General features: G+C 40.7%; 1 protein-coding gene and 1 long non-coding RNA gene across 8 annotated transcripts in view; one reads left to right on the top strand and one right to left on the bottom strand.

Annotated features, from left to right (window-relative positions):
- The first annotated feature begins 1,718 nt into the window (after positions 1 to 1,718).
- LOC116564082 lies at positions 1,719 to 17,666 on the top strand. The gene is made up of 2 exons (XR_004274712.1): positions 1,719 to 1,826; positions 17,461 to 17,666. It is a non-coding gene; the product is annotated as an uncharacterized LOC116564082 (long non-coding RNA).
- A 2,295-nt stretch (positions 17,667 to 19,961) lies between these two features.
- ELAVL4 (ELAV like RNA binding protein 4) overlaps positions 19,962 to 27,053 on the bottom strand; it is a 99,295-nt gene continuing 92,203 nt past the window's right edge. For 4 of the 7 annotated variants that reach the window (XM_032297075.1, XM_032297078.1, XM_032297077.1 and 1 more), the window contains 2 exons: positions 26,232 to 26,270; positions 19,962 to 22,934 (listed from right to left, as the gene is read on the bottom strand). In XM_032297075.1, the coding sequence (XP_032152966.1) occupies positions 22,565 to 22,934; positions 26,232 to 26,270 (409 nt within the window). In that variant the 3' untranslated portion in view covers positions 19,962 to 22,564. The remainder of the gene's footprint in view (positions 22,935 to 26,231; positions 26,271 to 27,053) is intronic. The other 3 variants (XM_032297076.1, XM_032297081.1, XM_032297080.1) reach the window with 1 other exon arrangement.

Consider the following 27,053-nt stretch of genomic DNA (forward strand, 5'->3'; position numbering starts at 1 on the left):
CAGAAAATGAGTTTTCTTTTCTACCACATGGTCAAGCTGCAAAATTTCCAAACTTTTGTGATCTGCTTCCCTATTAAATATAAGTTCTAGTTTCAGGTAATTTATTTGTTTATGCAAATAAGCATATGCTTTTGGAAGAAGCCAGGCCACATCTTGAATGCTTTGCTGCTTAGAATTTTCTTCCCCCAGATACCCCAAATCATCTCTCTTAAGTTCAAAGTTCCACAGATGTCTAGAGAAGGGGCACAGTCCCACCAGTCTCTTTGCTAAAGCATAGCAAGAGTGACCTTTACTCCAATTCCCACTAAGTTCCTCATCTCTACCTGAAACCACCTCAGCCTGGTCTTTATTGTTTACATCATCATCAGCATTTTGGTCACAACCAATCCGTGAATCTCTAGGAAGTTCCAAACTTTCCCACATGTTCTTCCATTCTTCTAAGCCCTCCAAATTGTTCCAACCTCTTCCCATTACCCAGTTCCAAAGCTGCTTCCACATTTTCAGGTGTCTTTATAGCAATACCCCTCTCCTGGTACCAATTTTCCATATTAGTCCATTCCTACACTGCTATAAATAACTACCTGAGACTGGGTAAATTATTTTTACTTTTATTTTTGTGATGGAGCCTCACTCTGTCACCCAGACTGGAGTACAGTGGCATGATCTCAGCTCACTGCAACCTCTGTCTCCTGGGTTCAAGCAATTCTTGTGCCTCAGCCTCCCAAGTAGCTGGGATTACAGGCACCTACCACCATACTCAGCTAATTTTTGTATTTTTAGTAGAGATGGGTTTCACCATGTTGGCCAGGCTGGTCTCAAACACCTGACCTCAAGTGATCCACCTGCCTCAGCCTCCCAAAGTGCTGGGATTATAGGTGTGAGCCACCACACCAGCCAAGGCTGGGTAATTTATAAAGAAAAGAGGTGTAATGGACTCGCAGTTCTGTAGGATGTGCAGGAAACATGGCTGGGAGGCCTCAGAAATTTGCAATCATGGTCAAGGTAAGGGGGAAGCAAACACATCTTCACGTGTTGGAACAGGAGGAGGAGAGAGTGAAGGTGGAAGTGCTATGCACTTTCAAACAACCAGATCTCACGAGAACTCACTCACTACCATGAGAAAAGCAAGGGAGAAATCTGCTCTCATGATTTAGTCACCTCCTACCAGATCTGTCCTCCAACATTGGGGATTACAATTCAACGTGAGATTTGGGTGGGACACAGAGCTAAACCATATCACTGGCCCTCCTTTCTGCTTTATTCTTCTCTCTAGCATTTATAACCATTCAACAGTCTAGGCAGTCTACTGCCTCTCTCTAGAATGTGAGCTCCATGGAGGCAGGGATTTTTATCTGGTTTGTTTGCTGCTATATTCCCTGTGCCTAGAACAGTGCCTGGCAAATAGTGGATATTCAATAAATACTTTCTGAATAAATGAATGGGTGAATCAAGACCAAATGCCTCCTTCATTTTTATTCCCTTGATCATTCAATAAATTCTAGTTGGATGATAGATTGAAGCGGGGGGTGAAAGCAGGTAGACTGAATAATTAGAATGCAATTCTCATCGCTGGTCCTCTGTTTTCCTACTCATAAGACAAATGAGCTGAGGAGGAGACCTCAAAGTACTCTTTCAGCCCCACTATTCTATGAATCTAAGAGCATTTCCCAGTAGAAATACTTGGAAGATAAAATTAATCCTCTCTTTAATCAACAGTTTCTATCTCTGCACGTGACTTGTCAGGGGAACTTTTCTCTGATGCTCACACGATGCGGGAACTTGTCACATCTTCAATCTCTGGGAACGTCCTCACCTGAAATTGAAAGGTAAATATTTCAGTTGTGAGTCTCTCTGTCATGACTCAAATAATTTTAAAATTGCTTAGATGTCTTTGCCTAACAATGTTCAGATTGTTCTAATGCAGGGGAAAACGGTAGTTTTAGACACAGTAATATTGATAGCAGCTAGTAATTTCCATGTACTTCTCACAGTTATTGGCACTGTGAGGATTACCAAGGAGAACTTTTTACTTACTAAAAAGACATTCTACATTGAGGGCCCAGCATGGTGCCTGGCAATAGAAGATGCTCACTAGAAGGTGAGTTTTGCAATAATTATTTTCATGGAGTTGGGTTGAGAAATAGCAGTGCTTCTCTCCAAGATGCTATAAAGTAAACAGGCATCTCAGCTCATAGGGATTTTATCCCTAGAAGACCTTGCTAGATAGACAGCTCAGAATTGGCACAATCTTCCCCTCATTCTTTTAGCAGATGGTCTCTAGTGCCTTCATGAGAATCAAACTCCATCCCTGCCCCCAAGTAGCTCCCTATCTAGTCAGAAGGATAATATAATGTGAAATAAATATCAGTTAGTGGATGTCAATACAATAATAAAGGAAGGTTTTGGGTATTGACCTGAGTCTTTAGAAGATCAAAAAAGATGTTTCAAAAACTGTACACTGAGTCAAGCACAAATTTTGTTTTGTTACCTTCACTTACCAGTCTTAAAAGAAAAAGAAAAGAGAACTAAGTTAGTAAGAAATTATCAACATCTGAAAGACTATGGTTTATTTATGTGACTATTTTTATTGTCGGTTTCCTTTTCAAGGCCAGGGAATTTTATTTTGATTTGTTAACTGCCTTATCCCAGCATCTAGAATCATGCTGGGTGCATAAGAAGTCCCAAATGAATATTTGTTGACAGATGGACTAGACTAGTACAGTCAGTCTAGGCCACTGTGAAGAGGAAATAAAAGTGGGCCCAGGCAAGAGAGAAGCTAGACGAGACCCCAAGGCCCATAGGTCAGTGGGATGCATAGGGATTGGGGGAAGTTGGGAGAGGGAAGAGAAAAGGTTGCAGAGTTTGGAGGGGTTGCAAGACCCTGGGAAGCTTGAACACCAGGCTAGGCATCTTGCACTGTGTCCTAAGGCCCTGGAGGGACAGTGAAGGATTTTAAGCTACAGCGAGGCCTGCTTAAACTCCTGCTCCAGGACCTTCTCTTTCTTTTCAAGGTTTCCAGGTTTCTTTTGTGTTTTTTGCTTTATTTGACATGTCTAGTCTTATTTCAGAGTTGTCTTGGTCAGCCAAAGTCTTTCAGTGAGTGGGAGGGATCCAGTTATCTGCTCTTCCCTTCCCCAAATTCAATGTAACCTAACTCAAGCCCACATTTCTTCCTATAATTAAACTCAAACTCCAGCTAAATTGGGCAAATATTTTAAAATGACAACTCAAAAGGATGTTTTAGTAATTGTGTGATGAAGATGTCAGATCTTTGTCATTTCATTGCAGCAGAAGGCCAGCTGGGAGGGAAGTCACTTTTTGAGATTTTAATAATGTGTGCAATTCCATATATATATATATATATATATATGTGATGACAACTGGATGCCAGTTTCACAGAGGATAGATCCAGCTTTGGTTTGGTGTGTCTGTGCTATCTGCCTTGTCTCAGGATCTTCTTTAGTTGATATTAACAAAACTCTTTATATTCATTGACAAATATTTATTAAGCACCTACCAGGTTTCAAACACTGCCCTAGTTGCTGAGGCTGGGAAGTCAGTGTTGGCAAGAATCTAGGTCTTTGCCATCAAGGACTTTTTAGTCTAGTAGGGAAGATTTAGCACATGACCACAAGATCACCACAGCAAAAACAGCTGTCTTAATATACTATGTGTGATTTGCATACATTTTCTCATTTAACTCTCACAGTAATCCATTGTGGTTGTCAGTTTTGCCCCTATTTTGTAAGACAAGAAAACCAACTGTCATGTGGTCAGTAAATGGTACAGTCAGGATTTGAGCTTAGGTCTGACCCCAACTCCATGTTCTTTCCATAATGCTTGTGTCTTATTTTAGAGCAGAGCTTTATGGTATGTATGTAGGATGGGAATGGGAGGAGGCCAGCCATGCAGTACATCAGGTGTCCTTAGAAAAGAAAAAAGAGCAAATGGAAAATGGAAACTGGCTAACATAAGGAATGGGGAAACTGAAAGAAATAGAATTGTTGGTCTGCTTTACAGGTGGTCAAATCACCAAGCTCCAGGAGTCTAGGGGCTTTATTTTAATAAAAGCAAGGCCCAATGTTTTAGGGTTTCTGTCAAAAGACAGTGATGTGGAGGTACAGTGGAGCCCCAGACTATCCTTAGTAGAGAAAGTACTCCAAAAATGGCATTGACACAGGGAAAGGCCTTGGGGAACTAGACCAGATTCCATGCAAGGGTTAGGCAAGATGGGGAGAGAATATGTTCGACTGACTAACACACTCTTGTAAGCATTTACTGATTTCCCCTGGAGTTGCATGAAGACTCATTCACTATCATTGACACTCACTGCGTATCGCACACACATCTCTCCATGGATATGACCCACTCACTCTGTGCTAATCATAAGGTTGTCAACAGAGATCTCACTTATCTTCCCCTTTCAGGCATTTTTCTGCTCTCTTGTGTTTAGGCATGCCCATATGACTTACTTTAGTTAGTTGCATAAGTTAAAGTAATGCCTTCAGAAGGTAGTTTTAAGAACCAGTGGAAGACAGAGCACATTCTCTTCCCCCTGCTGTGGTGAAAGCCAGTATCAGTCAAGATAAAGCCTTCATAATCCTGGGTCCCTGAGTGACTACAATGAGCAAGGCCTCCCTGGTGATCCACAATGGATATCTCATGAGAACTAAACCTTTGTTGTTTCAAGTCATCAAGACTCTGGAGTTGTTTGTTATTGTAGCATAACCTAGCTAATTCTGACTGATATACAAGTTACAGTCTCTCTGGTTCATTCAATCAACCATCCATCAATTGATCCATTTATATTCATTTAATTAATAAAAATTTATTGATCCTCAACTATGTACCAGCCATTTCACCTACTGGCTGATGGGAATAAAGCAGTGAACAAGATCAAGGTTCCATTCCAATGTAGCTTAATTTCTACTGTGGCAAACAGACTCTCTCTCCCTCTCTGCAACCTCTCTCTCTCTTTCTCTCTCTACATATATGTGTATATATATATTTATATACATACCTATATATATTTCTCTCTATATATGTATAAAACAACAGTAGTAGTGGGACAGGTGGTGTGAAGTGATCAGATTTGGGGTTATTTCTGAAGGTAGTTTGCTGATGAGTTCTGATGAATTAGATGTGGGAGATGAAGAAAGAGAGAAGGTGTTACTGTGAAGTTACTCATTCACTTTGATGCCTCACCCCCATCTCATCTGCAGGATAACCAACCCTAGCCAAGAGATGCTGTGGGGCTTCCATCTTAGCACTGGCACACTTGGGGTTTTCCTCAGGGATCCACTTCATCCCTAGTCCTTTTCTCCCTGTTTATCTTGATTTTCTGGTTTCTGAATGGTTCATAGCTACCTTTGCTTCCTCCAAGGTATTTGTGAACTGCCTCATGCTTTTCCCAATACCTCATCTCTCATGAGTTCCTGACCAGAACTTATACTGGAGGAGGTGAAGAGAGATGGTAGAGGTGCCACTGTTATTGAACAAAAGGGACATGTTGCCTGACGTGCCGGAAGCCAATGCGATGACATCGGCTTTTTTTTTTTTTTTTAGAAAAGAAAAGATTTGTATTGAAAGTTGACTCTCAAGAAGATAGGAGTCGAGCCCAAATCTGTCTCCCCGTACTGGCTTTAACGCAGTATTTTTACTAGGAAAGGCTCAAGGGGTGGATTCTGAGATTAGTAGGTGATTGGTGGGAGGAAAGGAGAGGTCTGAAAATTCCTTGGGCATGAACAATTATGTCTTCATGATAAATCATGGGTTGCATGTGCAAATTCGGGAGGAGTTAGTATGAAACATGTGGTGGTTGTGATGTCAGCAAGCTCACTCTGCACAATGGCCAGTCAAACATCTTGGTTCTAGCTGATTTTAGTCGAGGAGTTTCAGTGTTTTTGACAGGTTGTTTTTTTTCTTCTCTTCCATCCTAAAAACTAAGAATTTCTGTTAGTGATTCATTTCTTTAACCCTTTAGGACACAGTCTCACCACCATGAGCCACTGCCGTAGAGAATATCTGAGAAGGTTCACAGTAGGGACCAAGCACTGCTGGGCCACTGGACTCTAATTCCCTTCAGGCTCCCAGGAGCTTCTGGCTGATCTGTCTATTCTTCACACAGTTTGGGGCCACCCTTGATGACAATGTCCCCTACAGAAAGAATCCAAGAGAACCTGACACTTCAGGGACAATATTTAGAATCTAGAAATTGTTATTATTTTGGGATGTATGTGATAAGGGAGAATGGGGAGTCAAGGGCAAAACCAAGAAAAAATGGGGATGATTGAAGGTGATAGTCCCTGAGAAGAGAACACCTCAGTAGGCACAGAATTCAGGGGAGATACTATATTCTGTTTGGGATATGTTGAGTTGACATGTCCAAAAGTACCTGTTGACATCCAGTTGAAGAGGTCTAATGGATACCTGGAAAGATAGGTTCAAAGATTGAGGCTGAAGATATAGATCTGTCCATCAGAATACAAATTACTTATAGTCATGGGATTGGGTAAAATCTCCCACAAAAAATAAGTATAGACATACAAGAAATTGTCTGCAGAGGAACTTGACAGGAGGTTTCCAGGAGAAGTCCAGAGAGAACAACATGGAGGTCCAGCAAGGTGGTCTTTTTATTGTTTTTAAGATGGAAGAGGTTTGAACATTCTATAAGAAGAAAGACAAATGAGAGAGGCTAAGGGGTTTCATTCATTCACTCATTCAGTTACCCATGCAGCTCTCACTGATGTTGTATTTAGTCCTTCCTATTATTCAATTGAACAGACATTTTTGAGTACCCCTGGAGTACTCTGTGCTAGACTCTAGTCCCTGTCCTAAAGTCAGAGGGTGGGGATAGAGTGCCCATTGCTACAAGTTCCATATTATCACTCAGGGCTTGCAGTATGTGAGGGGCTACTTTTCATTGCAATCTTATAGGGACTTGGTTGGCAGTAGTGATTCTTACCAGGTCTGGGCTTAGGAGGGCCTAGAGTTGTGGTTTATAGAGAGAGACATATTTCAACCACAGATAGTGTCTGCCTTCTGGAACACCCATAGAGACAGTTATACTATGTGACATGAGGTAAATACAAGCAATTACTAGATTTATAGCTAAGTTAGAATAACCAATCCACTCCTGCTTTTTGTTAGTTGGTTAGTTTTGTCAAACTCACAGTAAAACCCTGGGTTGGACCAAGAGAGTGAGCCACTCTAGTCCTTGGCTTTCTCTAAAGCAGGAGGTGCAGACTTTGGAATCTGGAGGAGTTGCTGGTGTCTCTCCCTTGGCCTTTAAATTTTACCCCATCCTCTTCCTTTTCTGAGGCTTGCTGGGCCTCATCTCTGTACTGAATGCAACAATGTCCATACTTGGCATTCAAGGCTTTTCATGACTTAGCCCTTGCCTACTTCTCCAGCTCCCCGATGTCTCCCAGAACCTTTCTTCTTTTCCTCTTGGTTCTTTTGCCACGTTGGCTATCTGTTGTTTCCTAGAACCCATTAAGCCCATAACTACCTCTGGGCCTTTGCATCAATGTTCTTTTCCTGGCTCTTTCCACAATGGCTCATTCCATCTCATTTCAAAGTCATTATCTCAGGGAAAGAGAACCCGTCCATTATTTTCTAAGTAGAACCTCCCAGTTATCATACTCCATAGCACGCTCCTTCTTATCCCTTATTGCAATCTGTAATAATTATTTTATTTATTGAATGAACAGGTGATTAATTTAGTTATACCTTTATTTGGGAAATATTTCTTGAGTACCTACTAAGGACCAGGCACTCTTTTAGGAGCTGAAGTTACAGTAGTGAACAAAATAGATACAAATCTGTACACAGTGGGGAGACTTTTTGGGGAATAGAAGCAAAAAAATGGAGCTAAGTGTAACTCTAAGGGATTTGGCCTGAGTGACTGAGAAGACAGTGCTGCCATTTGTTGACATGGAGAAGAGAGCAGGTTGGGTGGAAAGGGCAAAAAGAAACTGGGTGGTTTTTTTTGTGGGGTGGGCAAGTTTGAGATGTGCGTTAGGTAGTCAGGTGGAAACGCATACTAGGCAGTAGTATATGTGTCTCCAGGGTTCAGGAGAGAGGTCTATGCTAGATATATATTTAGAAGTCATTAGAACATTAATTATATTGAAAGCCATGACATTAGATGAGTGACCATGGGGAGTGACTGTAGTTAGAGAAGAGGTCCTAGAACTCAGCTTCCAACATTTAGAGGTCAAACAGAGGAGGTGACTGTGGGATGACCAGAAAGGTAGGAAGAAAAGATGTCAAATGGGGAGTCCTGGAAGGCAAGTAAAGAAGGGGTTTCAAGGAGGAGAAGGTGATTGGCTGAGACAAATACTGTTGCAAGATTGAGCACTATGAGGACTGAGACTCGCCATGTGCATTTAGCAATGGGGAGATCACTGATGACTTTGACAAGAGCAGTTTGGGAAGAGCAGTGGGGGAGCAGATCTCACTAACGTTCAAGGGAGAATGGGGAAAAGAGAAATTGGACAGTAAAAATCACTCTACTTTAAGAAGTTTTTTTATTGAGGGAAAATGAGAAACAGTAATGACAGAAGTTAGGGTAAAGAGGGAGTTGTTTTTTTTTTTAAGATGAGAGAAGTAAAAGTATGTTTGTATGCTTATGGGAATGACTCACTAGAGAGGGAATAATCTAATGATGCAGAATAAGAGAGGAGAACTGCTAGATCAACATTCTTGAGTAGGTGAGGGGTGGGATTTAACACACAGGTAGAAGAGCAATGGACAGCTCACCATGGTAACAGGAGAGAGGTGGAAGAGGAAACTAGCGGGAGTGCTCTTCTGATTGATTCAATTTTCAGTGAGATAGGAAGTAGGGTCTTCCGCTGGGAATGAAGATGAGGGAGGTTCTGCAGGTGTTAAGAGGTTTGAAGAAAGAGTATAAAATAGGAAAACACCACATAGGAGAGAGGGAGAGTGATTGGACTAGAGAAATACAGTGTGAGCTTCAGGCAGTTTCAGGGCCCATATGAGGCTGATGGTCACTAATGTAAGGGAGTCTGGTCAGCATGAATATGTGTTTTCCTCTTGCAGGGCATGTTCATCTGCAGGGGTGCAGGTACACAGTAAATGAAGAGCTTTGGTTGAAACAAAAGAATACAATGAACTGAGGGAGGGGTAAGGAAAATGAAAGTGTCCACAAGGGAAGGATCATGTATTTTATATGGAATTTAAAGTGGGTAGAAAGGGAAGAGAGGACATGGGGGAGTGAGGGACAGTGAAAGTGAGTTGAAGGTCCCAGGAAGGTTGAAGGGTTATTTTGAGTCAAGATAGTAAAGGGAGCGAGATAGGAAGTAGGTATTGACAAGAGGATGCTGACAATTGAAATTAAGGTATTAAAGCCTAAGGAAGGAGCAGGGAGGGAGTAACTGAGGTGGAAGGAGGAGTGTAGGTTGAGGAGCCAGGATATTGGAAAGATTGTCTTTGTGCATATTGAAATCATCAAGAATTATGGCAGATGTAGTTTTGAAATTTTTGTGTGGTTTAGGATAGTATTAATGGGATAAAAGGTACATGTCTGGCACACAGTGGGTTGTCAATCAATGTAGTTTCGTCAGTTATTTGTCTAATATTTTTTTCAGGGCCCTGGGACTTCTCCCTCAGCGGCTTCCAAATTGTGGAGTGTTGCAGCATTGCACTGGGGATGGGGGTGGGGTTGGGAGACACAGCTAGGGCATGAGCCTGGCCTCAAGGGTCCCGGCTGCTGAGGTTGCCCCATAGATAAGGGTCTGGGCCCCTCTTCTGGCTTCCGGCTGGGCTCCCACCAGAGCTGCATGCCTTTGGCTCAGCGGCAGCAGCAGCAGATGGCAAAAAGTGGGTGGGCTGGGGGTATCTGCAACTGATCCCACAGCCGCCGGATTAATGAGGCCTCGTGCCCGCCTTCTTTTCTGCAGCATGCCAGCCAACAGTAGCTTCCTTTGCTGGGGTGGGTTTGTTTGTGGGAAATTTTTGGCAGTGAAAGCTCAGCACCTGATTGAAAACTTCCTCTCCCCCTCATTTCTCCTTCTCTCCTGGCTCCTATACTGGTTCTAATGTACTCTGAGGCCTCAAGCTTGTCCCTGGGGTTCCTCCTGGTGTCAGGCTGATGAAACTGAGACCGGGTAATCCTGCTACTACATTTACTAATGGGGAAACTGAGAGTTGGAAAATTTAATTATTCATTCAGTAGCAGGAAGCTCAGGACTCTATGTACATTTCATGCCCTCTCGTGTCTAGCTACATACCTGGGTTGGCATAGACCCCGTGAGTAAGAACTTGGATTGCTTATATTGCAGGTTGAGGCATATATAAGCCTATTTGATGGGCATTGAAGTCATGGGGATGGTGGCATTGCATTGGAATCCAGATTATAATAAGGATAATGGGGGCTGCTGGGAAAAAATGTTTGGTGAGGAGAAAGTCCAGCACTGATGACCAGGATAGCAAGTGGATTCAGGGCTAAAGAGCATTAGCTGTAGGCACTGTGTGAAGCTCTTCTTAGCCTTCTCTAACTAGGTCCTGCCAGCAAATAAAAAATATATATTTTACTGAGTCATTAAAGATCCAAGCAACTCTGTGGCAGAACTGTTCCTTCCTCATCAAAATGGGATAAAAGAAAGGAAGGGTGCATCTTTGATGACAAGCAAGATTGAGAGTAAGAGGGCGGGTTGAAGAGTTGGGGAGAGACAGAGGAGCTCTAGAAATGTGGAGGTGGGCAAAGATGTTCATGTATTTTAGTCAGTATGATGGCAGGAACTGAGGCACCAAGGAGCACTGGGGTCAAAGACAGATCAGTGCCACTGGATGAGCATCCAAGTGGAGTCTTGGATGCATGGAAGACTGATGCAGGCAGCAATAAGTTGATGAAAATCTGGGGACAGGTGGTGATGGAGCTTCTAGCAGTGGAGACACGTGGAGGAACTTTGGAAATCTCAGTGCATAGGTAATGGTCAAGTGGGATAGAGAAATAATCAGACTTAAACCAGAGAGACAAAGTTATGTAACTTTTTTTACACAGCAGTACACATATGAAAATGTTTGTATGGCCCAGCAGGGTAGAGGGACAGGCTGTTTGGGGCCAGAGATGAATGGCTTGGGGACTCTAACAGCCCAGGACCCCACCTGTCAGATTAGAGGGTTAAGGAAATAAATTAAGCACATTAGTAAGGAATGTGTTCATTGGTTGCGAAGCTCTTCATCAAGGAGTGTATTTTTCTCAAATAATAAGATGTTGAGGGGAGATAATCCAGGGTTGCTATCGCAGCTTAGGGATACCACTGTGGACATAGGCTCTCCAGGTATTTCTAATCTGCCATCATGGCTTTTGTTTCTTCATTGTTGCAATATGGCACATGCAGCTTTAGATATTACACCAGCATTCCAGATGATAAGAAGGGAGAGGGAAAGGAGGGCAATGGTAGAGGGAAAACAGTGTGCCAGTTGAGTTTTCTCCCATTTAAGGAGATTTCCTAGAAGACTCACAAGGGACTTCCTACTTCTCATTGGCCAGAGTTGTGTGATGTGAAAGATGTTTTGTAGCTAGACATTTTGTTGCCCTATGAAAATCAGGATTCTGTTAGTAAAGAAGATCCACTGATTTTTCTCCTGCTCCACCACCCACCAAGTCCATGAGATCCAAGGATGATGATGCTAATATGGTGGCAGTATCTTGCTTCCTGAGGGCCCAGAGTGATGAATGTATGCTAAGAGGGTAGATATGGCAACCACCATCAATTCTGTCCCTCTTCTCACCAATACCAGGAGCCAGGGAGGGCCAGGACTGAACATTGGCTTCTTCTCACAACTATCCTTTTTCTAACTCCTGCTTTATGCTAGGGTAATGTATCAGTTTTCTATTACTGCTATGAAAACTTACCACAAATTTAGTGGCTTAAAACAGTACAAACTTATTTTCTTATCTGAAGGTCACAAGTTTAAAATCAAGGTGTTACATGGGCTGTGCTCCTTCTGGAGGTTTCAGGAAAAAAATCAATTTCCTTACCTTTTTCAGCTTCTAGAGGTGGAATGCATTCCTTTGCTTATGGGTCCTTCTTCCCGTTACGCCAATCTTCTGGTTCCATTGTTGCTTCTCCTACTACTGATTCTGAATCCTCCTGCCTCCCTTTTAAAATGATTCTTGTGATTACATTGGGCCCAACTGGATAATCCACGATACTCTCCCATCAAGATCCTTAACTGAATCACATTTGCAAAGTCCTTTTAACCATTTAAGGTAATGCAATGGTCTGAATGTTTGTGGCCCTTCAAAATTAGTAAATTTAAACCTAATCCCTAATATGATATTACTAAGAGGTGGGACCTTTGGGAATTGAGTAGATCATGAGGCATCCACACTTCTGACTGGTATTAGTGCCTTTATAAAAGGGCTGAGGGAGCTTGGTCACCCCTTCCACCATGTGAGGACACAGTAAGAAAGTGCCAACTATGAGACACATAGCAAATCCTCACCAGACATCAAATCTGCTGGTGCTTTGATCTTGGACTTTCCAGCCTCCAGAACTGTGAGCCATACATTTCTGTTGTTTGTAAATTACCCATTTTAAGATGTTTTGTTATAGCAGCCCAAATGAGACAGCCAGGTGGGAGGGGGGTGCATGGAGAAACTCCATCCGGCCTGTCAACTGAGGTGGCGCCTGGGGAAGTTCATGACATTTGCAGCAGGGAGGAACCTGACACCTCCTCTTCCTGTGTGGGTCCTGGGATTAGAATGGCCAGTTGGGAAGTGCTCTATCAGGTACTGTGGGCTTGTGAGAGTCCCTGTTTCCCCTTTTCTTCCATTTCACCCAATAATACCCTGTCTTACGCACCATCCAAATAGTCTGTGAGCCTGAATTTTCATGGCTGTGGGACAAAGAGCGCTGTCTTTAGCAGAACTAAGGAAAAGACCTGCAACACAAATAGGCTAAGACAGATAACATATTCACATGTCCAGGGATTAGAATGTGGACATCTTTAGGGGGCCATTATTCAGCCTACCATAGCTGCACACTTTCATTGGCATTCTTTTTGTGCATAATTTTGTACTAATGAATGGGGCACAGTACTTGCCATCGATGAGCTTATGATTTAGGGGAGAAGGCATAGAGGTAGGCAACAAACTATTCTACAGGGTGAGAGAGGACTTTGGGAACCCAGAGAAATGGTACATAACTTTGTCTGAGAGGTTGAGGAAGGAGCTCCCGGGGAGAAGATATTCATGGTGAATTTTGAGGTATGTGTAAGAATTAGCTAGATGAATAATAAGAATGATAGCAGTAGTAATAGCAAACATGTATATAGTCATTACTATCTGCCAGGTAGTGTTTTAAGCACTTAACACATTTTAATGCATTTGACCCTCCCAACACTTAATAAGGCCCTTATAAGAGACCTTATAAGTACTGTTATCGGTCATCTCTATTTTACAGATGAGTGTAATAGTCAAGGTTCTCCAGAGAAACAGAATCAATAGAGATGACAGATTGACAGATATAAATATATAGGTTAGATATAGATTTATGAGAGGGGTTTACTCATCAAAATGAGTAAACTGAGGTTGAGAGAAGAGAACCCATTCGTTAAAATGTAGGCCCTTCCCATTACTCGTAAGGATCAAAGTCCTTTCTGTGGCTTGTAATATTCTTGATAACCTGGTCCCTGCTACCACTCCTGCCCCAGCCCCATTCCCCTTTCCACTGCTGAGTCACTGAGTTCCTCTCAGCCCCTCAGCTGAAACATCGCTCCCCTCCACTCTGGCCCTTTGCCCGTGCTGTTCCCCTGGCCTGGGATGGGACACATGGTCCTCATTCTTCAGGTCTCGGCTCAAATGCCACAGTCTGAGAAAGGGTGTTCCTCCTCCTCAGCCAGGCAGGTGCTGTTGCTCATTGTCAGAACATCCTGCACTTGATCTTGACAGCACTCACCCCAGCTGTATATAGCCATCTTTTTCATCCTCTCATTGTTTCCTCAGTGATACAAATATTTGCTGACCCTATGAAAAATGTAGGGGCAGATGAATGTCTAGGAGTCAGCAGGAGCAAGACCATCAGAAACCATCTAGTCTCACACCTTCCTTTAACTTCTGTGAAATTGAGAGGACCAGTGACTTGCCCAATATTACACAACAAATCAGGGGCAAAGCAGACGACTCTGAATCCTGGTCCTGGATCACTTCCATTATTCCCAGTGGGATGCCCTTTGCCTCACTCCAATGCTACCTGTCCAAGTCTGCTCTATCTTCCATGAGACAGCTAAGTCCCAAACATGTCTAGGATGCCTTTCTTATTACAGCTCAACCTCACCTCACCCAACAAAGTTAGAATTAACTGCTCTTTTCTCTGTGCTCCCCAAACGCCCTGCAGATTTGCTCTTGCCCTTCTATGCTCTGCTTACACCTGAGCTTTTCCAAGGCAGGAACCATGCCAGATTCCTCTGTCCCCATGGAGGCTGCATGCAGCAGTACAGATATGGAATGTGAGTGTGCTGTGATACAGGAAAACAGAGGGATGTCAAGGAATCCTTAATCCAGCCAAGGTCAAGAAGGGTTTCCAGGGGGCAGTGAATCCTGAGCTGAACAAGCAGGTGGGTGGTACATGCATGCTTTGAGAAAAACGTGGGTTTGGGGTGGAGGAAAGGGCATTTTAAGGAGAGGAACCCTAATATTTGTGGAATAAGATGATAACTAGTTACATGGAGTGACGTAGAGGCTGGACAACCCAAAGCCCTTTTAAATCTCTCAGGGATTCCATTGACTTCTGAGGGAGTTGAACTGACTTCCAAGGGCTTTCCAGAGCTAAGTAACCAGGCAATGACAAGGCTGATTGTGTGACAAGCAAGAGAGGACTACCCTTTACAAATGGTTTAATTGGATTCATTTCCCATCTTGGCTGAGACAGAACTTTTGATTCTTTCTTGTTCCTACAGCCAAGAGGAGTAGGGCTTAGAGATATTTGCCCTTTACCAGATATTTACTTATGAACCCAGGGCCCTCACTTCCCTGCTCAAAAGCCTTCTGATCCTCTGTTTTCCTAAAGATGTTCCCTGGCTCAGCCTGCATAACCAACCCTTTTCCTTTTATTCCTGTGCTCTCCCTTCCCACTATTGCCCGCCTAAGCTCCTTAGTGTATCCTCCACCCCTTTACCCTGAGGCAAAATCCCTGTGACTTTTTCATGATGCTCACAGCAGTCTAATTATCAGGAGTGAATGAGATGGAGTGGCTGACACAGTAATGGCCAGACACCAGAGGAGGGACCAATGGGGTCTCGGGTTGCTGAGGGCAATCAGAGATTCTGGTAAGTGGCTGGAGTTACTATATTTCAAAAGCAGCTTAAGTTCCATGAGGCCAAGTGAGATTCCCAGCAACTTATTTCCACATGTATTCCTACTATTTCTTCCCTCCCTCACTTGAAGTGACCAAACAGGATTTCTTGGTTCTTTGCATCCAGGGGCATCCACCAAACCCACCTCTCCCTGCCGAAGGGCCTGGCCCAAGTGTTCTTCTACTCATTCTGGCTATTGTTTAATTCCTGCTACTCTTCATTCATTGCCAGGAAATTGGCATATTTACTTCTAATCCTTCCTTCTCTGATCAGGAATCTCAGAGACATTAAATTTTTTCCCCTGGGACCCAAATCCAGAACTTTTTCAGTAGAGCTAGTCCTCTTTCCATCAGGGCAAACTCTCCTTCCTTCCTGGGTCCCAGAATACTCCTTCTACTCCCCACAGATTTTAAAAGTCTCCTGAAATTCTCCCTCCAATGCAGAAGCTATTCTGTGGCTAGAAGATTGTCCCACAGGTCTTGTCTTTGTAATAGAACTCTAAATTTCCTCTCTTGTTTTTTTGGTTTTCTGTTACACAATTTCATGCACAAAACAGGTTACAAAAAAAAAAAACAAAAAAAAAAAACAAAAAAACCACCCTAGACATGTTTATTTATCATACCCCTAGCTGAGTATCTGGCATATGGCAGCTGTTCAGAGTAAGGGTTCTAGTGTAGACACAGTTTAGGCTGATTTCCTCGACCCCCACCCTGCCATACCTCAACACCTAGGTAGATAATCAACAAATGTTGTCACATTGAAAGCCATCAATATGGTTTAGTAGAAAGACATTGGATCGGAACCTGAAGACTTTTGTGCAAATTCCCACCCTGCAACATGCTGTGCAACTTTGGGCAAGGTATTTAACTTCTCCGTTTTTGTCAGATGTAAAATGGGGATTATGTTATGTGCCTCCCAGGATTGTCCTTAGGATTCAGAGGCAATACAGATAGCGAAAGGAGTGGCCACTATGGTGCTGTTGGTCCACACAGCACAGTGGACCCATCTGCGGACCACAGTGGGTCCTATCACCTGGGGAGACCCATGGGGCCAGCTCTGAGGGTCCTTAAGTTGGCTTGTTAACATTCTTACCTGTCTGTCCTATCCTCAACTCCTTTCTACCTCAATGACTTTTGGTGGTTAAAATAGACCTATTAAGAAACTAATTTCATGTTTAAATACTGCTGAGCAACAGTGCTGAGAAACTATGACTTTTAGTTTTCCTTTGTTAATTTGCTTATAAACCAGTGTTGTTTGGTTTGTTTTTCCATTAAAGATTTGGGGAGAGGGTTAGACTCAGGCACAGTACATTAATATAATTTCCTTTATTTCTTATATAATAGGACTTGTCTCATCTTTAGTTGAGGTGTGGACCACTTGGTAATTGTTTTGGATCTAATTCTAACATAATTGACTTGGAGCCAGGGTATATAACTGGGGATCTTGGGGATCAGATAGACCTGGGTTTGAATTCTGGCTTTACCACCTACTTACTCACTTTCACAAAATACCTAATCTCTCTGAGTTTCTTTTTGTCCAATGTAAATGGGGAATGATACCCCTCACTAAGACTATATACATATAGAGTGCCTGGCATAGGAAAAACTTAAATGCCAGTGCTCTTTCTAGAAACAATTTCTTAAACCTTAAGGACTTTGCTGAAAACTGTTTGAAATAATTACATGGCATACTGGAATGTCATATGCGTCCACTTTGCATTTGAACCACTAGTAGATTAAGCTGAACTTGCATAGAAAAACCTTCTGGGAATTAACCTGGGGTTGGGAGATTTTAAGCCAGTTTTCATTCTGCTGCCGAAACAAAAAGGACGAGACTGGAGAAACACTATTCCTTTAATTGAAGGAACACTTTTATGCTCTCAGGTCTATTTTAATCTTAAGTGCCGATTATGTATCATTCTCTCCTGTTAACAGACACTTCAGTAAGTGATCTGCACAGAGAGAAATATGATTCTTACATAAATACTGTACCATGAGAAATTATCTTATTACCTAATATGCCAAAAAGCTAATAAGATAAGGGAATGGTACTAGTCATTTTTGGACAATATTAAAACTTGATTTCAGCTCATGGAAATAAAATGTAATTTCCTTTTATTATTCTCTTCTTCAGGTAGAACAAAGGCAGTGAAGGGTGCAAGGATATTAGAACTCTGTTCTGTGAGCTTTCATGAACGCTGTGGAAGTATCCAGGCAAGATGGCCTCAAATTAAGATTTTAATGACTCTTTGCTTTAGAAAGCACACTCTTGTGGTTAATGCTATATTATCAGGTGTCATTTTTTAATTCACAGGTGAAAGTTAAAAAAAATTCATACTTGCACAAACACTTGCCTCTGTGTGTTTGCATGTATGTGTCTGTTAAGGAAGAAATGCATAGTGCCTACAGGAAGTAAGGGCAAAATAATTTCAAGGACTGAGAGTTTCTGGAATTACCTTATGGTAAAGGCAATTATGTGCTGCATTTTAACAAGGTTAAAAGCATCCACACCCAAATACTGACTCAAGGAGAATATGGGCCCCACAAGACCTTGTGAGTTTCAAATGTACATTTAAATGTTATTCTTTGGGGGTTAAAATGTTTTATTTACAAATGAGCAAAGGATGATTGATCTTGATGAAAGACATTTAAATTTCTGGCAGTAACCATCATTTGGTCAGTGTTTGATCTTCGGTAATAGAAGTAAGAAGTTTTGATGTGGATGGTGATGATGTGGGGTGGTTTTAGATACAAGCACATTTTTTTTTGCACTCCTCCTATCACGACAGAAATAACACTAAGTAAATGCCATCAGCTTTCTATGACGTGCAATTTTTCATCCAAGCAAAATATAACGTACCTAGGACCTCAAAGAAATTTAATAATGTCAGTATTCTTGTGATTTGTTAGACCTTTTCCACAAACACCTACAGAAACTATATATGTTTGCCTGGAGATTTAAGGTAACAGGCTTATACTCGCAACAAGATGAATTTTTATTAGATGTTAGGCAGACACATTGTGCTGATGCTGGAAAGTGTTTCTGAAACAGTATATGTAGAATGTCTTCCACGGATATTTTCAAGACCTCTTTAAATACCTACATCTATTTGTAAAACTTTCAGCATAGATCTGTAGGAGGCAGGTGAATGAACTATATGAACTGGGAACACTGTACCAACTTTGGATATCCCCCCAAAAAAGCAGCTGTCCATTTAAAGTACACTAAAATGACACCTTTAAGGAGCAGGGGTGGTGATGACTGGCAACTATCATAGGTTTGGCAGCAACGTTTTTAGACCTACAAACACGGTTGTGAAGCTGTGTTATCCCTGTGGGAAACTATTCTTTTGAATGCCCCTTTTTTATTCTCCAGAAAAGAAACATAGGGGCTGTCTTTAAGATAAAACTATAAAAAGAACCTTTAAGTTCAACTATATGAGGTTCAGGCTGACTTAGAGGTTTAATATTTAGTTTGATTAATTAAATCCCATTCTTTGCCCTGAATTTAATTATTCCAACCAATGTAGTAACTTAATATAATAATAAAAAAGAGGTTAATTAGAAATAGAAGAGAATCAGACTATTTGTTCATCTGGCTCAGTGGGGACATTTCATGAAGTGTCAGTTTATGGATGGCAATGTTTCACAGAGTATGAATTTTCAGTTAGTGAGAAAATGAAAATGAAAGACAGTAGATCATCAATGAGTGATTGTATCAGGAAATCACTAAAAAGCTAATCTGTAAAGTTCAGGGCATATTTTAAAGTGACTTCATGATAATGTAGGCAGTTTTTCTCTCCCTAGGTTGAGCTTAAATCCTATTCTTTAGACACATAATGAGTAATTCCTTGTTTAGACTTTCTATTCAAAGGTAAGAAAGCCAAATATTTGCTACTTTTAAACAAAAATAAAGTGACCTTTCTTTCTTGGCTGTCACTTTCAATGCAAATGGTCTGCTTTCTTAATATTGCTCAAGTTCTGCAACCTCAATGCTGAGGTGTTGTGCAGTAGAATCAGACTTGGATTCAAATCCCAGCTGGAAATTTCCTTGTGGTGTCAAGTTACTATTCTTATTGCGCCTCAGTTTTGTCGTCTGTGAAATGAGGATAATGTTGTCTATACCCCTTGGGTTGCTGAGAATAAAGTGAGAATGTAGGGAATACCATACCATACCACCTGTTCGTTACACAATAGATGCTCTGCAAATGGTGGTTCCCTGTCCTCTGAACAAGTCACAAGCCTTCTTATAAATGAATAACAGATGCTGATGTATCAACACCAAAGGTAAGGCCAAGTGTTCTGATTTAGCCACCAGGGCAATGCTCCTCAAACTTGAAAGTACCAGTGATTCATTCACCTGGGGATCTGGTTAAATGCAGAGTCTACATTTCTAACAAGCTTACAGATGATGTTGATACTGCTGGCTGGGGACCACCACACTTTTAATAGTATGGAACCAGAACAATGACTTCTGAATATTGAACTGATTTTAAGAGACTGAGCTAAGTTGCAAAATAGAATTTTACTCTGCCTTTTTTTTTCCCTGGTTTAATGATAAAAATATTGGGGAAATCTGAAGATGGTACATATAAAAAGTTTGAATAAACACATTTAAAAATTTGGGAAGTCAAATCCATTCTACACACTTTCATTTATTGTCTGGACAGATAAAGTACAAATAATTCAAACACAACAAGATTATGAAAAAAAAAAAACAATTACAATACTTTCCCTTGGAAATCATCTAAACTAGCAAGATTAACATGAAGTCATTCATTAATAACTAAAGTATACAACTGCCTGGTCCTAAGATTTTTTTTCCTTTTTTTTTCCCCCAAGATTGAACACATTATAGAGAAGATTTTGGCATGCCTTTCCCACTAATGCTTAGCAAATGCATCAAAACTTTGCCAGCAAACTGCGTTCATTCATAGCAGGTGACGTTAAAAGATTTTCCTGAATGTTGAACGAGTGTTCTCTGAACTGAAATCTGGTGTTATATCCAAAACCAAAAAGAGGAAAAAAAAACAGAAAAAAAATTTAAAGGAGGAGTCTATGATGCAGCCTTGGTATTCGTTATCTGTCTACCACTACAACGACTACTACAAAGTTTGCCTCTTCAGTGTGAAAACAACAGTCCTGTCTACATGCACTTAGTGGGTTCAGCATGGGAAAAAATGCACAAAATAAGCACAAGTTATAAATAACCATAACGTTTTATTACCATTAAGACTAAACTTGTATTGAAAAGATTTTATATAACAAGACAAGAAAAGCAATAGCAAATTTAACTATCAACTAGATTATGCATAGCGAGTAACTGTTTCTATTACCCAGGGAAGAGCATGAACCCTTGTATTTTTTTGTTTTGTTTTTGTTTTAAATATATAACCGTACAAAGCACAAACATACTAAAATGATCAGTGCACTGGACGTGGGAGGGTGCTCCCTCAGTCATTTTGTTCCCTTAGCTCTGTTTTGTTTTCCCCAATCTGAGTTACATTAAAATAAAGACTCAGTTGTTTTTATTTTTCTACTGTGCAGTAAGAAAAAATATTCACAACAAACATGACAATATATCAAACAATAGTTCTACACAAGTTACCTTGATACCTCTTTAACTGTCACTTAAATATCATAAGAAAACATTTTAAGACATATACAAACAAAACTAGCCAAGTGTTACAACTTATAATAAATTAACCCAAAGAAAAAATAACTTTATATATATATATTTATATTGTATATACACATACACACACAACAGAATGACACAATAATATGCTTCTTCCCATAGTTTAAGTAAACAAATAAGTAGTCTAGCCAATCTAGCTATATTTGATCTCGGCCATAGGCATCATCACATCTGCGATTAAATAAATAAGTGTTTCAAGCAACATAAACAGTGTTTCAAATGTACCAACACAGCCCAATTCTATCAGCATGGGCTACAAAGTGAATTTGAAAATTTCTTAATGAATTTAAAGCAAATGTATCTTTTGTTTTCCTCTCCTAAACACATTACATTTAACTATGATACTAAGATATGTAAATAATTTTGTAGCACCTACTGCTCAAACTAAGGAAGTTTTAGATCAAAAGGAAAATTAATCTTTTTAATTTTTGTTCTGCTGACATCCCATACTGATGACTTAAAGAAAAACTGTCTTTCAACTCATCTCCTTGCTTTTGGGTTTTGACTGTGGGGAACTGTGGTACCCTGGGTAGAACGAACACTCCTTTCCCCTAGTAATTAATAATTGTTTTTTAATTATTATTACATGCTATGAAAAGATATGAAGATCATCTGTTTATAGCCCATCCTTCAAAAAACAGTCTACGAATCCAGTTTAAAACACACATCTTGATCTCTAAAAAGTTACCAGTGCAGTATGAACGCGACAAAGTTGTCAATTTCCCCTAAATTAGCCAGTCAAAATATTTTTTTCTCAAATCCAGATTCTCTTGTAAAAATTCTTTATATTTTATAAAAATAGATTTTTCTTGAAACCCATTTTCAGCAAAGAGACCACCTCTTTGGCAACAATGTTAATGTTATTAAATTGTTAATGTCATCAGGTATCCCCCTTGCCCCCATCCCCTAACAGAAGACTGTTTTAGTTCACATGATATAAAAGAAAAAAGGAAAAATAAAAAAATTTGCAAATTTTTTTTTTATTTTTGCAATTTTTATTATTCCTCTTTAATTTGTGTGGGGGTTTTTACCAATCTGATTGGATCAACATTTTGACAAAAAAGAAAAATCTTTTTTTCCTTTCTTTGAATCCCATTACTTTGTAAAAATTGTTTTATTTTTATTATTTTTTTTGTTTTTTGTTTTTCTTCTTCAAATGAGCGAATGGTCATCTTAAAAAGACCCACCTTCAAGGAAGGTAGTAAAGTTAGCTGGCTGGGTAAAAATCCCTGCACATCGCTATCTATGTATATTATATTCAACAACGACAGCTATGAAAGAACATTCAATGCATCAAAGGTATTTTTTTGTTTTTTGTTTTTTTTTTCTTTTTTTTCTAAGCATTATAAAATCCTTTCCTGGTACACCTCAGGATAATCCAATGTTTTAATACTTAGGCAACACTGGCTTATAAAGTCCATGGTTGAATATAAGCCTTGAAAAGTTTGTTTCTCTCTCTTTTGTGTATGTGTGTGTGTGCACGCGTGTGTTTTGTTCGTATATATTTATATATATATTTTAGTAAATAAGAATGGGAAATTCAGGACTTGTGGGCTTTGTTGGTTTTAAAGGAAACTTGTAACACTCTGTCTCCCAGGCGGTACCCGTTGAGGCTGGCAATGGCCATGGCTGCCTCATCATAGTTGGTCATGGTGACAAAGCCGAATCCCTTGCACTTGTTGGTGTTGAAGTCACGGATCACTTTGACGTTGTTCACTGCTCCAAAGGGGCCAAAGAGCTGCCAGAGGACGCTCTCATCAGAATCAGGGGACAGGTTGTAGACAAAGATGCACCACCCAGTTCCTGTGTGACCAGGGATATTCATTCCTACAAGGCTTGTCATTCCATCAATGGTAATTGGGGAGAACCTGGGGGGACAAGCAGAAGGGGGGACTGGTCCAGACATCAGTCTGACCAAGGATAACACACAGATGCACAGACACAGACACGGGGCAGAGGGCTGAGTGAGTGTTTGCAGGAGAGTCTTCAGGGTTCAAAAACCAAAATGTAAAAACTAACGTCTATGGCATTTCCTCTGATGGGAATGGCTTGATTGGCTAGGGCATGTTCATGCTGAGAGAAAGATCTAGGTCAATTTCTAAAAACCATGAGGGACTCCCAGGGCTCCCAGAGCAAGGCTCTATAATAGTTCTATCACAGTATATTCTCATAGAGCACCCCACCCTGACTCCACCCCACCCCCAACAATAGACAATGTGCTCTTGGGGGAAAGGGTCTATTTCATTCATTCTGTGGCTCTATTAGATTATTCAGTGGAGCACATATGGGAATCGCACAGGTATAGTGACACATAGAAAACGCTCAATAAATATTTATTGGTTGAATAAGTGACTAACTTTGGACAGTACTTGGGAAATTTCATTTTTTCTTAAGGTAGATTAGGGCCCTAAAGTGCTTAAGTCTACCATTTTTGCATTCCCTTGACCTACGGTTGTCAAAGATTTCTTGGTGAGGATAAAACAGCATGGCTTGCTATTAAACAGATGGGTGGCTCATGTTTCATTTAGCATTTATTCGGAAGGGTTGCCCCCACAAATTCAAGTAATAATAATAAAGATGTATCACTCCTTTATGCTATGTTATCTGGAATTTATTTCTAAGCATCATTGGAGCAAGATTTCAAGTGGTTTGTGCACTTATATATCTTGAATAGCTGCATATTAGAAAAGCATAAAAATTGTTATTTGCCCTATTACAACTGCTTTTATATTAGGCCTAGGAATCTTCTCAGTTTTTGTGTAATCCTGAAAAGAAAAGGAATGACCCTTTAGATTCTATTCACTGTCTGATAAAATAAATCCTTGTGTGATTTGAGATGGATGCATCAGATGAAGGAGTTAAGTTTCCAGTGCCTACAGCAGAACATTTGTTAACGTTTTGTTTCATACCAAGCTTATATAGGGATATTTTTTCTTTTTTTTTTTTTTTTTTGAGGCAGAGTCTCACTCTGTCACCCAGGCTGGAGTGCAGTGGCGTGAATCTTGGCTTACCGCAACCTCCGCCACCCAGGTTCAAGCGATTCTCCTGCCTCAGCCTCCCAAGTAGCTGGGACTATAGGCACGTGTCACCATGCCCAGCTAATCTTTTTGTATTTTTAGTAGAGATGGGATTTTGCCATGTTGGCCAGGCTAGTCTTAAACTCCTGACCTCAGGTGATCCACCCACCTCGGCCTCCTTAAGTGCTGCGATTACAGGCATGAGCTTAGTCTAGGAATTTTTGATGCTGTACACTGACTAGTTTCTTGCTTTTCATTTGGCTGAGGTTTTACTGGGGGAAATAGGAAAAGGAGAGGAAGCAAAAATTAAGGAAGAGCATGGTGTAAAGTGTGAGCTACAACTGTTCTTAAAAATAAGCAAATATTCTTAGAGATTTGAAAGTCCTATTAAAGAATAGTTCTCTAACTAGAATTTGGATAATCAAATGGCTACTGAATAATATATGCTAAATATAATAACTCAATGGACAATATTTTTGCTATTATTCACTAAGTCAATCTTCCCTTTTCTTTAAAAACAATTACCAAGAAAAAGCCAAAAAATATCATGGTACAGATTCTAGAAGTGCAAATCCATGTCTATTTATAACTTGTATCATTTCTGGATTGGCTTTTCAATATTTTCTCCTCCAGCCAGGTGGGTTGACCCTGAATTGACCTCTTTTCTGTTTACAGATAGGAAACAGCTAAGTATTTATTAAGTCAAAGGTCAGGGCCAGCAAAGAGATTGCAAGTACAGCCTCTATCCTAGTTGGTGATAGCTAATTGCAGCATTTTGGTAGGAAGGATTCTAAATCCAAATCTGGGTTCAATAGGAAAAGAGAATGCTATTATCAACTAGTGATGTGTACTCTGGCTGGGGCAGCGGAGGAGGTGGTGGCAGGTCTACTACAGCTGTGTCTTCCCCTATCTTATTTATGTTACAAGCACTTCTCTTTTCATAACATTTAGAACTACCTCACTAAAGTCAGAGAGGAGCAAAGGAATGAGATACAGCTAGGAAACATGTAAAACGCCTGGGAACAGGCAAGCAGTGTGCTAGAAATGTGGAGATAATTCATAGTTATTCTCATTGATGCTGGGATTGAGATTTGAGAGGCTGGTCCTCTGATAGTGAAGTCTGCAGTCAGGTTACTTCCTCTACTGTGCACCAGTTCCCAGAGTCAGGGTACTTACCATGCATAGCCAGTGAAAGAACTGCCTAGTACAGGGAGTGTGATGTGGACTATTAAAGACCACATCTCTTTCCCTTGACTGTAGGAAGGGGAATTAAAGTGTGCAGCTCTACTGAGCAAGATGATGAAGACACTACGTCCCTAGTAGTGCAGTGGAGCTTATCAGAAGCACATATGGGAATCTCATGGACACAGTGACATAACACACCCAGCTTTCCGAGATTCAGATTTCATACTGGGTCTGGAAAACCTTTGAATCTGCTTTCAGAGACAGCCCCAAAAGCCTCGACTCTGTTTGGGCCCCCAACCCCACAAAAAGGCTTTCAATGAAAGGAATAGCGAGTTTAAAACACACATAACATATAATCAAGGGAGGATTTATAATAACTGTTAAAACCTGTAACAAAAGAAACCTCTGGTTGAGGTGCACACAGATACACTTCATTCTCAGTATGTGCTCTGAAATGCACACTGAAGTGGGGGCAGGAGTTAGAAAGTCATCCATGTGTTTGTTTATCCTTTGGCCAGAGCTGGTAGTCCAAAATCTAATTTTTCTACTGAAAATCATAAGATTGTCAACCACAATTAGCAAAATGTTCTAATTCTGATTTGCTGGAATCTGCCCTCTTAACTGAATCTTGGCAATGCTAATTCAAAACAGTTTGCTCTGCAAGTTTGCAAAACCAGCCAGCAAAGAGTCGGAGCCTTTCCCCTTAGGGGAGTCATTCAAAGGACTGGATTATCAAGGGCTTGGTAGCTGTGGCACCTGAACCATCGGAGAAGCCCACCTGCAAATAAAAGAAAAAGTGAAACACACAAATACATTTTGTGTGCCCTAAAAGAAACAAAATCAACTGAGGTCCGAAATTAAAATTAAGAATTTGACATGCTGGTGGAAGAAAAAGGAAGATTTTTTTTTTTTTAAAGTAAAGTTAGTGAATTAAAAAAAAAAAAAAAATTCTAGCCCCAGTCTGTGCCAACATGGACATCTGGCAATCTGTGGAGTTTTAATTACCTCTTTACGCCATAGGCCATATTAAGCAAATTGTCCAGCCTGCAAAGAGAAGGAGGGTCTCTGGGTTAATGCCTCACAGATGGCAAGATCGCTCAATGGAACTATTAATAAGAATGCTCCATTTTCAAAGAAGAAAAGCTCAACAACTTTCCCCACTGCTTAGGAGTCTATCCACCGGTAGTTTCCCCTTTTTCTGTCTCTAACTGCAAGTAATTCATGTTCAGGTCAATGCTAGAGTTTAAAGCAAATGTCTAATGAGTCTCCCTTTCTTTCAAGGTCTGAATTAATCCCATTCCCCCCACCTCTCAGAACATTTGTGTGGATTTTGTTTTATATGGTATGTGAAATTGTACAAAGCGGGGGCTTCTTAAATTGTTCACCTTTTTACTATGATTAAACTTGTGAATAAAGGCCTCTGTTCCAGATTAACAATACACAGGCACACAATATGTATCAGAACGGATCTTTTCTGTTAGCCTTGCTACATTAACTAAATCATCTGACCACACACGTTTTTGGGAGGCAGGGGGAGTTTGCAGATTAAGATTTTTAAAAATTAGCTTACTGTTTACTCTCTGGTAGCACCTCCCAGCAAACTGCCCTTCTGCTGTAATCTTCCTCACATTCAGTACCTTACTTGGGGACAAGCTATTTGCACCATAGGGCAGTAGTAACCATAGCTTCCACCATTAGAAACCTGCTGGAGAGGCTTTTTACATAAATACTGCATGTGCTGTCACGCAAAATAAAAATTAGATGACTTGGACTCTTCATGAAATCATTAACCATTTCAAATTCACAGGGCATAGGAGGACACGAAAG

The sequence above is a fragment of the Sapajus apella genome, unplaced genomic scaffold (genome assembly GCF_009761245.1).
Source record: "Sapajus apella isolate SASKATOON/1434 unplaced genomic scaffold, GSC_monkey_1.0 scaffold36, whole genome shotgun sequence".
NCBI lineage: Eukaryota > Metazoa > Chordata > Mammalia > Primates > Cebidae > Sapajus > Sapajus apella.